This window comes from Panthera tigris, chromosome A1, assembly GCF_018350195.1.
Source record: "Panthera tigris isolate Pti1 chromosome A1, P.tigris_Pti1_mat1.1, whole genome shotgun sequence".
Lineage (NCBI taxonomy): Eukaryota > Metazoa > Chordata > Mammalia > Carnivora > Felidae > Panthera > Panthera tigris.
Window position 1 is genome coordinate 28,072,307 of NC_056660.1, and position 17,006 is coordinate 28,089,312.

The 17,006-nt window shown below is 35.3% G+C and overlaps 1 protein-coding gene across 3 annotated transcripts in view; it reads right to left on the bottom strand.

Moving 5' to 3' along the window:
* Positions 1-17,006, bottom strand: part of DGKH (diacylglycerol kinase eta) — a 162,595-nt gene that overhangs the window by 25,609 nt on the left and 119,980 nt on the right. For all 3 annotated transcript variants that reach the window (XM_042977273.1, XM_042977286.1, XM_042977280.1), the window contains 4 exons: positions 9,674-9,773; positions 7,883-8,156; positions 6,977-7,099; positions 3,123-3,254 (listed from right to left, as the gene is read on the bottom strand). In XM_042977273.1, the coding sequence (XP_042833207.1) occupies positions 3,123-3,254; positions 6,977-7,099; positions 7,883-8,156; positions 9,674-9,773 (629 nt within the window). The remainder of the gene's footprint in view (positions 1-3,122; positions 3,255-6,976; positions 7,100-7,882; positions 8,157-9,673; positions 9,774-17,006) is intronic.

A 17,006-nucleotide genomic window follows, 5' to 3' on the forward strand; every position in this document is an offset into this window, starting at 1 on the left:
CATTGTATGTATATACCATGTGTTCTTTATCCATTCATCACTCAGTGGACATTTAGGTTGCTTTCACGTCTTGGATGTAGTGAATAGTGCTACAATAAACATGGGAGTGCTAATATCTCCTCAAAATTCTGATTACAATTCTTTTGATAAATTCCCAGAGTGGGATTGCTGGATCATATGGTAGTCTTAATTTTAGTTTTTTTTAAAAAAAATTTTTAATGTTTATTTTTGAGAGAGAGAGAGAGAGAGAGAGAGCAAGCAGGGGAGGAGCAGAGAGAAAGGGAGACACAGAATCCGGAGCAGGCTCCAGGCTCTGAGCTGTCAGCACAGAGCCCAATACGGGGCTTGATCCCACAAGCTGTGAGATCATTACCTGAGCTGAGATCAAGAGCTGGACACTTAACTGAGCCATCCAGGCACCTCACATCCTCCCCAACACTTGTTGTCTTTTGATTTTTTTTGTTTGTTTGTTTTTTGATAATAGCCATCCTGAGTAGTGTGAGGTGACAGCTCATTATGGTTCTTAATCTGCATTTCCCTGATGGTTAGTGACTTGAACATCTTTGGTTTGGTAACAGGGTAACACTGGCCTCAAAGAATGAGGTGGAAAATGTTCCTTCCTCGTTTAGTTTTTGGAAGAGTTTGTGAACTGCTGATATTAATTCTTTAAACACTTGGCAGAGTTCATTAGTGAAGTGATTTGGACCTGGCCTTTTCTTTGTAAGAAGTTTTGTTACAGGTCTAGTTAGATTTTCTATTCTTGAATCGGTTTTGTGGGAATAAGCTTAGGAATTTTCTGAGCCTCTCACAATGGGTTAACGAGGCATAAAGAATTAGAAAGTCATGGGATGTTCACACCCAAGTTTGGGTAAACAAGATTAGGTAAGTAAGATTAGATAAGGTGGAGCAAAGGACCCAGTATAGATAGGGCGGGGCAAAAGCCCCAGTATAGGTAAGGCCTGGGCACAGGCCTCAGTATAGATAAGGTGGGACAAAGGCCCCAGTATAGGACAAATGTATATGAGGTAAACAAAATTAGGTATTCAGGGTGGAAACAACCCCCAATTTAGTACTTACAATAGCAGAAAGCTGCTTTCGCAGGAAGGAAGGACCAAATTAGGTAAACAGGTAAATAAGGCTGGAGACTGAAGCAGGGCAAAGTTGCCCAGAGGGGAGCTAATTAGCAAAAGAAAGGTGCCTTGTTGACCCTGAGGTATCAAGCTCTGTCTTTCTTGTCCCCTGGACCAGTTTAGGTAAACAGAGGTGGTGCCTCATGTCTGCTATAAACAACCTTCTGCCCAACACCAGGATTTTGTTTTGTATTGAATCAAATCCCTAACCTCCCCCCCCCCCCCCCCCCCCGCATATCTTCAAAACCCCCTTTCCCTCACGCCCATGAGTTAATGTTCACGATTTCACTGTCTCTTTGTGCACACCCATCACCACGTTTGTAAGCCTTCTGATCCTAATAAAAACAGAACAAGGACCCTTACTCGGGGCTCTTGTCTTCTGGATATCAGCTTCTCTCTCGCATTTTTAATTCTGCATCCCACTTTCTTGCTAGACAAGAAAGAACTCCAGACCCAGAGTCTACGACACAGTTTTAGTAGTTTGCATGCTTCTAGGAGTTTGTCCATTTCATTGAAGTTATCTAATTTATGCCATGTAATGTTGATAGCTTTCCCTTATTTACAATCCTTTCTATTTCTGTAAGGTTGTTAGTGATATCTTTCCTCTTTTATTCCTGATTTCAGTAATTTGAATCTTCTTTTATTTCCTTGGTCACTCTAGATAAAGACTTGTCAATTTTGTTAAACTGTTCACAGAACCAACTTCTGGTTTCATTGATTTTCTGTATTGTTTTGTATTCTCTTTGTCATTTATTTACACTCCAATATTTCTTCCTTCCTTCCTAGTGATTGCTTTCAGTATGTTTGCTCTTCTTTTTCCAGTTGATTAAGGTGGAGAGTTAGGTTTTGAGATCTTTCTACCTCTTTAATATAGGCCTTTACAGCTATAAATTTCCCTCCAAACACTTCTTTAACTACATCAAGTAAGTTTTGGTATGGTGTATTTTTGTTTTCATTCATATCAAAGGATTTCAAAATTTTTCTTATGATTTTTTTTTTCTTTAACCCACATATTGCCACATTCCCAAAATTTCCATCTGTTATGGACGTCTAATTTCATTCCACTGTGGCCAAAGATCATCCTTTGTATAATATTTCAATCTTTCTAAATTTATTGAAAGTTGTTTTATGGCTTCATATATGGTCTATCCTGGAGAATGTTCCATATGCACTAGACAATGTGCATTCTGTGGCTGTTATGTGGAGTGCATTGTAGACATTTGTTAGGTCTACTTGTTTTATGTGTTTTTCGGTTCTTCTATTTCCTTGTTGATCTCTCTCTAGTTGTTCTATTCACTACTGAGAGTGGGATACTAAAGTCTCCAACTATTATTATTTTTGAATTGCAATTCACCTTTTAAAAGAGCATGTAGGAGAAACTGACTTTAAGGGTGTAATTTGGGATCCAATCTACCCTGGAATAAATCTTGACAGTTCTCACTAGGTCAAACAACTGGAACTTAAGGAGACATCTGAGACATCTCTATTTTCCTCCTTCCCTGCTGTACAAGTTCTTTGGTTTTCACTAGCACTGACTGAATCCCGAGGTAAATTCATCTCATCAGAGCTGGCATAGACGCCTCAGATGTTCCAAAACGAAGCAATATTAGTAGTCTAAAAATGACTACAGAGAGACCTGTGGCTTACAACTAAAAGGAAAGCTGTGGAGATACTTAAGAGGTAGTAGAACATAGGATTAGATTTACCCAAGGTGTTTAATAAATGCAGATTCTTGAGCTCTATTCTAGATAAAATTTCTCAGGACAGGGCCCCAAAACATATATTTTAATACTTCCAAGGTAATTCTTACACACACACACACACACACACACACAAGTCTAAGGATCTAGAGTCTGGTTGATAAGAGTGCCAAGAACATTCTCTCAAAGGGACATTTATCTTTCAGACCACATTTCAATTCATGGAAGTGAATACTTAATACATTTTCACAGAAATACTTAAAAAAATACCATGTTTCAGAATCTATCCTACCTGGGCAGATTATTCTGGTGTTGAGCACAGGCAGGTTTTCTTTGCTGGTTGCCACAGCTGGACCAGGGCCAGAGTCAGTTTGGGAACGACTTGCCCGGCCATCTGGAGACCGAGGTGCAGGTGCAGTTTTAACTGTTGGCAAAAAGTCCCAATTATAAAAAAGATAATGATAAAGCTATTAAAGTAAGCAAGTCCTTATAAATTCAGGACATAAGATAGTTTAATGCATGTTGAAATCAATTAGCAGAACTGAAAATACTACATTGCATTTACCTATTCTTTTCCCATTGTTTTCACTTTCTTGAGATTTACTGAACGGAGGGATTCTGCCATGGGTCTTGATCACTCATTTCAAACAGATGGAGATCAGTAGAACATAGATGCCTACCATAATTAAAGCCCAGTAATACTCATAATTTGAATGTGACCAACCCATATGGTGTTTTATGTAGGTGATGAATCGTGGGAATCTACCCCCAAGACCAGGAGCACACTGTATACACACTGTATGTTAGCTAACTTGACAATAAATTATATGTATATAAACAAAGATAAAAAGAAATTTTGAAGCCTGATGATTTTTGCAAATGGAACATATGTGTTATAATGTATACTACCAATGCATTCTTTTTGTCATAAATGTTGAGTGAATGATCAGAATTAATTAACGTAGTTCCTACAGCTAATGTGTGAAACATGAGTTAACATCGTCTTCTATACATGAAAGGAAGATGGCATTTTTTTTCAAACGAAACCAACATACGTTTCCTGCACTTCTCAATTAATTATAAATTCATAACAATGATTCACCCAGAACGGTTCTATCATATTCTTGTAAATGCTCAATACATTTAAAAAGTTATACCAAAACAGAATTTTTCTCAAAGAAAACAACAAAAAAGGAGATTTAATTCTGTCTAAACTGGGGTAATTTTTAATGGAGAGCAAATAGGATCTTTAACTCAATTAGGAGCTATTGGCAGGTGTTTTAAAAAAACCAGTAATCCTCAAACTCAATTTAAAAATACTTGAAAATTTAATTATCTTTACTCTCCCTTAGACTAATTACAAACTAACCATATTAATCTTACACTCTCTTCTGTCTCTTCAAAAACAGTCCAGTTGTACTAAAGAAAACTAGCAGAACAGCTCACTGTTTTCTTTTTTTTGGACAGATGTGAGACCTGGGGCTAATTTCTAATAAAAACAATCTTTTGATATTCATCTCTGATCAAAAGCAGACAGCATCTTAGTGACTAAGATTGATGTAATATTGCAGGTAACTAAATTACTGTTTCATGGTTTTTCTTAAACATAACATCTCATTGATCATAGTAACATACTGTATTATACATTTCAGGCATATGAATTATTGCATAATTTAATAATATAATGAATGTTCTTAAAAATAATGATTATTTAATACAGAAATTTTTCAATTGCTTCAATTGAAATGCTTCAATTGCTACTGACTCCCACTAAATTGGATTACTAGCTAGAAAATAAAATCAAATATTGCAACATTAAAGACTTGTATAAATTTATGTCTATTTCAATATCAATATCTATAGTTGCATACCCATATGTTTCAGTTTTCTTTGCAGACTACAATGCAAGTGCTCAGTTCATGAGACTATAGTAAGATGGGGTGGTAGCTGGTTGGAAAACCAGCTACCGTTTTATAGTGAGTGCTGAAAAACCAATCATCCCAAGAGAGCCTTCCTTATCTTAGGGAAAATTGCCATGCAGCATATTGTAAGAATGCCATTTGCAGTCCTGCTTAAGTCAACTTCGTTAAGGGATGAAAACATACAAGTCAGCTTATTAAATTCTAGATGAAGTAAATTTGAGACGATACAATGAAGCTTCCAAAGATTTTGACAGGATGTAATGGCAGATCCATATTGAAAAGATAAAAGTTCACAGGGATGAGCATAAACTACTATAATTAGATTTTAAAAAAATCACTTGCACAAAACAGGAGGAAAACAGGCTTATATGGCATTACTATAGAACACTCCATAACAAGAACTCTTAGGGAAGCCTTCGAAAATCAAAATTGCCCAGAATGTGTAGTGTATGGCTAGCAGTGTGCCATTATCTGGAGGGCTGCATTCAAAATGGGGCATCATATTGACCAATTGAGTGCAACCAGAAAAACAAAAAAGTTTGAAATCAAGTTAAAAATTGGTAAAAGAATTAGGAGATAATATGGAAAAGAAGATATAAGGGGTAGAAGAGGATATGATGCCATGAAAGCTGTTTTCAAAGGTCTGCCACATGGTAGAGTTATCTTCAATACTGTGAGGTAATGTATAGGAAATTGTTTTTAAGCTATCCATAAAGCACCACACAAATGCCAGCAGTTGTTACTATTAACATTATCACACATAAAACTCCATTAGTTAGTGTGATCATGGGTAGATATTTAAGAAGAAAATATAAAGCTGAATATAGAGAAAAGCTTTCTAACAATTGAGAGCTGATGTTAAGAATGGGATGTATTGAAAGTGAGTGGTGGGGCATCTGGCTGGTTCAGATGGGAGAGCTTGGGACTCTTGATCTTGAGGTCATGAGTTCAAGCCCCACGCTGGGTGTAGAGATTACTTAAAAAAAAAACAACAATATTAAGAAAAAAACAAAAGAAAGTGAGTGGCCATCTGTCAAGAGGGTTATAAAGTATGCCTGTATTGGATTATATGCTGCGACAGGGACCGTTAAGGTCCCTACAGTCTAAGGTTATAGAGTTGGGTCGTGTGCTGAAATAGGTACACGTAAAGTCTACAAGGGCTAAGGTTGTAGAATATGTATGCATTGGTTGCATGCCAGACATGTGAGGTCTAATTTCAAAGCTGCGAAGAGTTTCACATATAATTAAGGAGAATTCTTTGGAAGTTAATGTAATTAGTAGCAACGGCAGTGGCAGGAATAGCACTGGTAATTGTGATAATGACTGCAAACACTCTTTCAGAGCACTATGTACCTGACTCTATTCTAGGCACTCCACATATCTTAACTTCCTCAACCTTCTCAACAGGTAGGCATGTCATTATCCACATTTCACAAACGAGGAAACCACAGAGAAATGAAGCAATCTGCCCAAGTGTATGTGTAATGAAAATAAAGCAAAAGCTTAATGAACGCAGTTCTGATTTAATAGTGTTGACTTTTCATTAGTATTATGCGATTACTTTCATATTACTTCTCAGCTTCGTTAATACTTTAATTTCTGCTTTGTTTTATTCTACTAAATTAACAGCTATTCCTTTATACAATCTGAAATATTAAAAATATAAATTCATCTTTGAACTTCAACAGGCAACTACATATTAATTTCCTGGAAAAAATAATTTTAGTAGAGATAGGGTTGTAACTAGATGTCCAGTGATTTTAGAGATTAATGTAGCAATAGGAAATTCGCAAACCATCCGAGCTGATCAGTGGAATTCAAGGGACCGCTAAACTACTGAAATGCCAAATTTTGTGCCTGTGGGACCTACTGCTTTCACAGAATTCTCAAATGCATCTGTAGGCTAAAAACAGGTTAAAATCTGTTGATTTAGGTGTTTCTTCCTTTTTTCTTCAGGAAAATGAAGATATTTAGCTATGGTTGGTCCCAGAATCCTTAGTTTATTATGATGATCTCCAGATTATCTGATAAAAAAGGGATGTGAGTACTTGACAATACTCTAAATGTTACCTTTATTATTTTACTATTCACGAATATCTAAGCTTTAACTTTTGAAAAGCCTTGTTAAAATTAAAATACAAAGTTTATTACAAACCGATAAGCCTTTGGAAAAGTAAAAGCAGAATTACATTTTATTGAATTCCAAAATAATTAGTTTTCTTACCAGTTGAAGGCTCTTTTGCACCATCATCTTTAGATTCTTCTTTAGATTCATCTGTTTCTGTGCTATCATTTTCGAATGACTGGCTAACTGGTTCACAAGGGTGAACACTCTGGTCATCCAGAACTTTAAGTAGTAGGAGAGAAATATGTTTGGACAAGTAAAAGTAAAATCCATAAATATTAATGTATGCTTAAAAAGGAAAATGAAACATAAACCAAAAGAAATTCCATATTCACAAATTAACACTAGTTGATAAGTTTGGGGTGGTGTCTCTAAGTACTAGAGATTATACAATTAAATATTTAAAATTGTAAAAGTTATATTTTTACCAGAAGAAAAAAATAAAAAATTTGAGAATGAAATACAAGTCCAACTACAAGTTATAACCTATAAAAGGGATTTCAATATTAATTTTTAATTAAAGTTAACTTTAGTCCACTATTCAAATTCTAAGAGAGGTATATACATTATATTAATACAAAAAATTAAAATATAAGTGGAGCTTTTACAAACTCTTTAAAAAACAATATAAACATTCAGGAAACAAATTTAAGAAAGTATTTTCAAAGTAGTTTACAGGTTTGATTTTCTTTGAGAACTCAACAGATTCTAATGACATAGAAGATATTTAAAATTTTATAATTATTACTTAATTTTCAATATTTCCAGTGTACTTTATCTCTGAGATGTTACTTTATTTAACATCTTTAACATATTTAACAATAAATATGCTCATCCTTACTACTAAAACAAGAGAGGGGATAAATTTCATTCTAATGGCCCTATCTTCTGTCTTGCCTGAAAATTTTCTATGTGTGTATAGCCTGACCAGTGTGAAAATTCCATTGTGCTTGCAATATAAGAATGCTGCTAACTTCTTCAAAAGCTAATTTCGTTCATGTGTACCTTTGCCGGCTTCTTCAATGACTTGCCTCACTGCTTTCTTTAAACTGTTTGCCCGCAACATTATTTCGTTTGGTCTCACAGCTTTCTGGGAGGAAGGTTTTGCAGGGTCATCGGTGAGTTGTTCTTTGTTTTCACACAAAGATTCTTCACTGGAAGATTCCACGGTATCTTCTTCTACAATGAGAGAGCTGATGCCTGGGAGAACGGGGGCAGCCTGGGAATCTGTGTGCAAAGCTTGAAGCAGTTGTTCAAGCTTTTCATTTAGGACTGAACACTAAGAAAACAAAAATACACTAATGAATCTCCATTTGGTGGGAATGGAAAATGATAATTTAAGTGAATGGCTTCTGATTTTAGAGGAAAGATGCCTATATTAATATTTACCATTAATATTTGCCATCTATTATAAATTATACTTTAGATAGTTTATGGACTAAGTAATCTATCATTTTTAAAAGAAGTACAGTTATGTGAATTTTTACATGCACGTCCAGAATATTCCAATTCTACCATCTTTATATACCTATTTTCCCTTAAAAGAAAATCTCTATTATCTTTATATAGTTGTTTTTTCTTAAAAGAACAAACACATTAAAGTGACACATTACGCAGAAAATTTACACGTTACACAGAAAATGTATGCATTATACAGAATATTGCATAAACTTTTAAAAATAATCAATGTATGGTACTGTTTTGAGCATCACAAATTGCAGGTCTGGCTGAGCCTTGGTAAGCTCTCCTTCAAAGCTGTGGTTTTAAAAGGAGTGAAGGGCACCTAAGGGATTAATGGCTCAAAAAAAGAGCAAAAAAGGAAGATGCACAATGATAAAGAAGTAAAAGAAGATGGAGAAAGAAAAACCAGCTCTCGGACCTTGTTTCTGTCTGCTTCTCTTGAATGACTATGGGTAAAGAAATATTTAGGACGGAAGCTGTTGATGTGACTGCCTAATTTACCTTTTATTCCACACAAGTTCCAGTTCGTTCCGCCTCCATTTATTGGCCTTTGATGTCATGCTAACACAAGGTTACAGTGGAAATAGTTAACAGAAAAAAGTGTGGCTACAGAGGCCTTTCTGAAGCTCTCCACAGAGTAGAAAAACAAGAAGAAAAGAGGCTGAAAATGTCAAATGTATGTTTACTTCTATATTCTTTTCCTTTCACTCAGTTAAATCACCATCGACAGCATGAATCTGGAGGAGACCATTCCTTTTCAAGCCCAAGAACCTTTCGTAAGAACTCCCTGTCATGAACATATGAGAGTAAAGAGAGTAGCTTTTAAGTTTCTTATGTTAGCCTCAGAAAGCTCATAAAGGGGGGAAAAAACCTATAAAGAAAAAGGCAAAGCAAGAAACAGAACCCTGAAAGGGACCAAGGGCCATACTGTCTGGGGAACTTAAGGAATGGCGCTAAGATGGACGGACAGAGCCTGACGCCCAGTTTGCCTGGAAATGGAAAGCCATTCCTCTCTCTGCACTGGAACACCAGTGGCTCTGCATCTCCCACCTGTGACCCAACTACTGTGCATTTCTCCTTCAAGATGTCAATCAGTGGGAAAAGGGAGTTGAGTTATAAAATTCGTGTTGTCAGATGGTCTTCAGTAATGCAGTTTTCCTACCAGATAACCATAAAATAGAATGTTTTAATCCCTTACATCTGATTCAAAAGGACTTTTTCTCTTGATTTAAGATGTTTTGGTAAGAAAGCCACTTAATGAATCTAGCTGTAAAACACCGTTCAATGCCAGCATTGTTAGTCAAAACTTTCATGCTCTAGAGGTGACCTGCTTACTTTATTGGCCACAGCATCAGCTGCAACAGCATTTTCCAACGTTTTTTCGTATGCCTTCTCTACTTTGGCAACAAAGTCCTTTACAGTTTCACATAGGATCCTTTGAGGAAAAGAAATGGTGAAATTCAGTAAACCCAGTAGGCTGATTTGGTTTGATTGACAAACATTTTAAAAACAAGCACAATTAGGTAAACTATACCTAAAACAAGCACAATTAGGTCAAAATATAGGGACCATTTGTATAAAAAGCCCATACTCTATCTGCTGTGTAACACGTACTATAGAAGTTCAAGACATTCTAAGTGATAAATGCAAATGTACATGAATAAACTTTGCTCTATATAATTTAACTAACAGTCCTTTTAAGGTTATAATAAGTCCTTCTCAAATATTTAAATTAAATTCTTGAGAGGAGCATTTGTAGATTCCATCTAGAAATTTAAAGCATTATCTCCGGCATCTTATATATTTTCATAACAGAACTTGCAATGTTGAAAAAACAAGGATAAATTTGTCACTTAAAGTTGTCACTGTCACTCTAATGTTCATTATCTGGGTATCTTGAAAGTATATTGTTCCTAAAGAGGAAAGAGATTGTGTAACCAACCTGCCGCTTGAATTGAGTTATATTCTCTGGAAATCTATTCCCTTAAGGTGACCAGTATAGTCATAGGCAAGACTAATTTAATTTAGATTTTGTTACTGTCAACAATATATGCTTTACTTGTTCCTTTTACATAAATTTCGTTTCTTTGCAATAGAAATAGATTAGGAGAAAAAATAATCTGAAACCCCAACACTGACAAAAATCTGTCTTTCAAAAGTCTTTGGGGCTGGAGTTGAAACAATCCAACAGAATGGTATGTGACCAGCTTTTTGTAGCATGGGCTTAGTGAGTCTGAAAACAAAATCAGAATTATTTTAAAACAATTATATTTCTCTTTATTATGGATACAGTTTAGGAATTTGAAGGAAAAAATAAGCAGGTTCCAGCAATTATTTTTTTCTATTATACTCACAATTTTCTCTGGTATGTGAGTGATATAATGATTAAGTTTCCAGATATTTAAGTGTTATGAAATCAAGCCATTCAATAGATAGAGTGTATACACACACACTCCAAACGTTCACATTTATTATCTAAGAAATAAATGAATTATTCCTAACAATTTAACAATTTTTATTTTCTTTGTTGTTTTTTGGCAACCATCTCTAGATTTCACTCGGACAAAAAGTAGTATTTCCTAACCTTCAACCTTTCTGTTGGCTTTTTCAAAAATTTTTAAATTTTATTTATTGTTTATTTTCTTAATGTTTATTTATTTATTTTTGAGAGAGAGAGGCAGAGTGTGAGTGGGGGAGGAGCACCGCGAGAGGGAGACACGGAATCCAAAGCAGGGTCCAGGCTCTGAGCTGGCAGCACCGAGCCCAACGCGGGGCTTGAACCCATGAACCGTGAGATCATGACCTGAGCTGAAGTCGGACACTTAACCGACTGAGCCACCCAGGCGCCCCTCTGTTGGCTTTTTAAAATCACAATTCTCCAGAGACTCTAGCTTACTATTTATTAGAGACGCATTCATGTGCTCCACCTCAAGGTTTGTCCTCTTTGTTCATGCATAGCACTTTTACAGAACTTGTTGAAATATTAAAGTGAGGCTATCGTGAAAGTTTTTCTATGAAGTTTACTGAAAGTTTCTCTAAGATGTCCCACCTCTAAGAAGAGGAGACACGGACAGTTTCCCCTCTTTACAGAACTCCAAAATAGACCTTTTCTTTGCTATTGTTACAACACTGCCCCGATATAATTTTCTGTCGGAATTTGTGAAATTGCATATGCCATAACATTATCATAACTACTTTTGCTGGCATTTTCCTAATTCTTAGGGACAGAGCTTGTTGGCCCATCGGCCTAGGAATGCAAGGGGCAACAAAGGTACCATGTTGTTGAGGCAGGTGGAGGCTGGAGGGGAGAGTACGATTCTGTGTTAGAGAATACTTGCCATGGAAGTTGTGGGGAAAATCAGAAGAAATGGTCTATCTTAGGATCCAGTAAGTTTCATATTCCAGAAGATATAAGATACGTACACTCAGGAGAAATGAACTAACTTTTTACTACACCTAAATAGTGACTGTAGAATTCTTAAAATTGAAATAAAACGTACACTAGTATGATTTCAAAGTCATATACTACCTGGGAACTTGCAAACTGGACAAAAGCAATTTAAAGACGTATTTACTGTAGGGGTACCTGTGTGGCTCAGTCGGTTAAGCATCCAACTCTTGATTTCAGCTCAGGTCATGATCACCCTGTTTGTGGGTCCAAGCTCTGCATTGGACTCTGCACTGAAGGCACAGAGCCTACTTGGGATGCTCTCTCTCTCTCTCTCTCTCTCTCTCTCTCTCTTTCTCTCCCCCTCTCTCAATGTCCCTCCCCACTTGCTCTCTATCTCTCTCTCTCAAAATGAATAAAAAAATAAATAAATGTATTTACTATAATAACGTAAAAGACATTCTCCAACTGATACAGTTTCTACTTTAATGCATAGACTTCCAGAAAACAGGTTCAAAAATCAAATAAACGAAAATGGAACATGGATTTTCTCATAGAGTTATAAATATTTTTAATCCCTAATTATATTTTAAATTAATGTTAGTCATAACTTTGACAAGCTATTTCCAAGCATTTTATTTCTTTAGTTTTGTTCTCTTCCTTCCAAGTTGAACACAAATATGTAGTTGATTTTGCACCAGATATTCAGTTGGAGCCAACAATAGTCCACATTTAGCATGCTTGATGATTTCCACTATGATCTCAATCAGATTGTATTCATGGCATCTATACTTTTCATCACTAGTAGCAGTATCTTCATTTATCAGTTTTTCACTTATTTTTTTAATAGTGGCAAATGACAATAAAACATGCAAACACTACATGCAGAAAAATATGGCAATGGTGCCCAAACAGATGTGCATATTGGCAGGCAGGTATCATCTGAAAAATTCATTTTCTATCTGATATAAAAAAGTTCCAATCAGAAATTAAAGATGATTTTCAAATATCAATGCATAATATGTAAAAAAAACCCATTACCTACTTTGTGTTCTGAGGAAAGATTGTAATAACTACATATCTTATCTCATCTATTTAATGGGGGAGAGGAGCTAGCCCAAATTATCTCTAAGATAGATTCCAAATCTAAAATTCTATGGTTCTAGGGGCATCTGGATGGCTTAGTCGTTTAAGTGTCCGACTTCAGCTCAGGTCTGATCTCACCGTTCTTGAGTTCGAGCCCCATATCAGGCTCTGTGCTGACAGCTCAGAACCTGGAACCTGCTTCTGATTCTGTGTCTCCCTCTCTCTCTGCCCCTCCCCTACTCGCACTCTGTGTCTCTCTCAAAAATAAATAAACATTAAAAAATATAAATAAAATAAAATTCTATGGTTCTATGGCAATAGTTCCAATCTTACTATTTTTTTCTGGCCAGCGATCCCATATTCTAAGAAGTTTTATCCTCAGAACAACTTGCATTTACTTAATAACTTTGCTTTGTATTTTTATTAATAAATGACATCTATAATTGCTAGCTAATACTTCTGATTCTTAGAAGGTAACTCATGTTTACAAAATTTCAAAATCAAAGAAATGTTGACATTATGTTGGTTAGTTCATAGTAACTACGTTAGTTAACCTACATATTAGCTATGCTAATGGAATATAGTATTTCCATAGTATTTTCAGCATTTAAAAAATAGTTAAAACAGCTTAGTCTGCTGGGAATTACTATTTTATAAAACAAGTTTAAACCTGCACAAGGAGATTAAAACATTCTTCCTGAATATTATATCACTTAACAAGTAACTAGCATTATCAAAGGAAGGGAATTATTTATGTTATCTAGGTGGTGGTTACAAGAATGTGTATGTGAATGTGTGTGTGTATTTTCTCTCATCACTTAAGTTATACCTTTATGATTTGGCTACTTTACCGTGTATATGTCATGCCTTGATAACAATTTATTTTACCTTATTTTATTTTTATTTACTTTATTTAACTTTTATTTAATTTAATTTAAATTTAATTTTATTTTAGAGAGAGAAAGTGAGAGTGAGTGAACATGACTGGGGGAGAGGGGCAGAGAAAGAGAAAGAATCTTAAGCAGGCTCCATACTCAGCATGGAGGCCGACGCAGGGCTCGATTCCATGACCATGAGATCATGACCTGAGCCAAAATCAAGAGTTGGATGCTTAACTGACTGAGCCACCCAGGTGCCCCGAAAAAAAAATTTTTTTTTAAGCAGGGAGAACTATTTTATACTTTACAAGTCTTAAAGGGACATATAACCCAAATGCAATAATTGAACCTTGTTTGGTTCTTGACTTGAATAAAACAACTGTTTAAAAAAAAACTTTGAGATAATTAGGGCAAATGGAATATGGATCGAGATGGTCTTAGAGAATTATTACTAATTTTATTAGACTTTTTAATAAGATTATTAGGTATATATACTGAAACTAGAATAAAAGGATTTCTGGGATTTGCTTAGAGATACTGTAGCATGGAAAAGTGGAAGTGGATGACAAAATTTTGACAGACACTGAAGCTGTGTGATGGGTATGGTGGGAAACCATTATACTAGTCTCTCTACTTTTATGTATGTTTGAAAATGTTCATAACAAAAATTAAATTGAAAATATACTATATTAATGGTACAAATTTACTACATTTTGTCCTTTCTTTTCAGTCTTAAATCTTTTTATGGCAAATCCCCTAAAATTTTAACCTGGGGTTATAAAGGCAGCAAGACAGCTGGGCAATATGGGAGCACACAGGAGTGACAAGAGGGGACCAGGGTTGGAATATAATCTGCTTAGAGGCAAACGAAGGTCAGAGAGAAATCCAAAGCTAAAGTTAATAATAGTGGAGCCTAGACAAAGAGCCAGGCCAAGGTCAAAGAAAAATTTGAATGTAATTGATTAAAACATGAGATGATGATACCATAATTTAATATAGCACTCTGGAGTTTATAAGCTCTATATTTATTTTATTACTCAACTTAAATCTCCTAGCAGTTCCATGAGAGAGGAAGGACATTCCTACACTTGATAAAACAGACCTGGGCCACAAAGCTACTAAATGGTTGAATCTCAGCTAGGACCTCAGATTTACTTCTACTTGGCCCAATACTGTGACTTTCAAACTGTGTTTTTCAATACTGTGTTTTTCAAACTGTTTTCCAGAAAGACTTCAAGGATTTTGCAAATACTTGATTCAAATTTCACTTAGAAATATAGGATATATATATATTTTTTACATGCTCAAAGAATCATTAGAAATATGAGAGACAAGTAATATGTTAGCTTTCACTTCAGAATTCACAGTTTTTTTGGGAAAATCTTAGACTATATTCGATGCAGTTTTCAGATATTTCTGTATTTTATTTTGGTTACATGTTAGTAAGGAAATTGTCTTCAATAATCAAAATAAAATACAGAAATAATTAGAAATTGCATCAAATAAAAAATTATAACTGTTATCTATAATCTCATTGCTTAATTTTTCTCACAAATGGCTAATAATTTAATCTTGTCCAATTTATTAATGACAACAAAATAGATTTTTAATTATTTAAATATTAGAATTCTACATAATATTTTGTTTAAAAGAAGACAAGGTTATAAGCCAATTATATCTCAGTTAAGAAACATATCAAATGTATAGAAGGCAGTAATCAAACACATCAAACACATGAAGGCCAATATCAAGAGATTTGCTAACATCCAAATTTGAAATATTTAAAATATTAACTGCACTAAAGAACAATTCTTTTTATAACTTGTTATAATTTTAAAAAGTTTCCAATCAGCTTTCCATTTTTTCTAGCAATAGCTTCTAAAATGTCCTATAAAAAAAGCATTTGATTCATAGAGCAAGGGTGGCAAGCGCAAATGTCTTCCTTGTAGAAGTAACTTAAGAAGTACCTAAGGAATGACTTGGGTATATTTATAAATTTGGCCCAGTATGAGGAAGGCCTAGGGAGTGCTGAGGCTTGGGAGGAACTGGAGATTTTTACATTTCACCATAAGCCATGCAACTTGTCAGAAAACACCCAACCAGGGGTGCCTGGGTGGCTCGGTCGGTGGAGCGTCCAACTTCGACTCAGGTCATGATCTCGCGGTTCATGGGTTCAAGCCCCATGTCGGGCTCTGTGCTGACAGCTCAGAGCCTGGAGCCTGCTTCCAATTCTGTGTTTCCCTCTCTCTCTCTGCCCATTCCCCACTTGTGCCTCTGTCTCTCCCTCTCTCTCAAAAATAATAAACATTAAAAAAATTAAAAAAAAGAAAACGCCCAACCAAACAACAGCAGCAAAAACCCACCAGCAGCACTGTGCATCAGAGCATCTGCTGCCCACCTCTCTGGGCAACCATTCTGCTCCCCTGCCTTAAGCTGTTCCTTCCTATTATTCCTTAAGCAATACCCTTCCTATTGCTCAGCCCGGTTTCCTATTCCTGGGGGTTATGGCAGCAAAAGCAGTCGTTACTTTGTACTCTGTCACAAGCAAATTTGTTTGTAATGATTTATCTGGTCTTCCCTTGAGTTTTGCAAATTAAATATATAATATACTAAGGTTTGTGTATTTTTCCTCCCACTACTTCCCCAGTCCCTCACTCCCTTTCTTTACTTCTTCTTTGTCTCCTCTTTCTGTATAACAGTAATATTTCCTTGCTAAGCCAGAATCCTAAAGCATGCTTTGACCTTTGCTTATCAGTTGAAAATTTCAGCGGGTTTCACCCCTTACTCTAGTTGACTTTCCAGCTCTCAGGATATCAGTATAGGATATTTCAAAACTAAATTCTAAATTCCGGGCAGGCAACATTTAAGATAATAAAATCAAGTAGCTTTGGCTCCATGTACAGAATCAACTTAACTAAAATCTGATAACTTTGAATTAAAATATAATTATGGAATTCTAACATGCTGATAAATGTCACTTTGAAAAATCTCTTCAATATTTTCCCTTGCCTGATGTAAACAGTTCCTAAAGAGTAGTGTTTATGGAAATAATAAATTATGGTGAAATGTGTTTTCCATGTTATAATCATAAATGCTTCTTTAAATAGGAACTTAGATTAATTAAACTCTAATTCATATCACACCTTTCTGATAAAAATATTTCAAATTAAGCATTAAAAACCCCCTCTAAATATATACTTCACTGCAAATAAGATGCTAAAGTGATTTTTAAAAAAACCAATGCAAGTTTAGTATATCTAACTTTATAAGCTACTCTAACTTTATAAGCTACTTCACCAATATTTTTTGGGGGGGG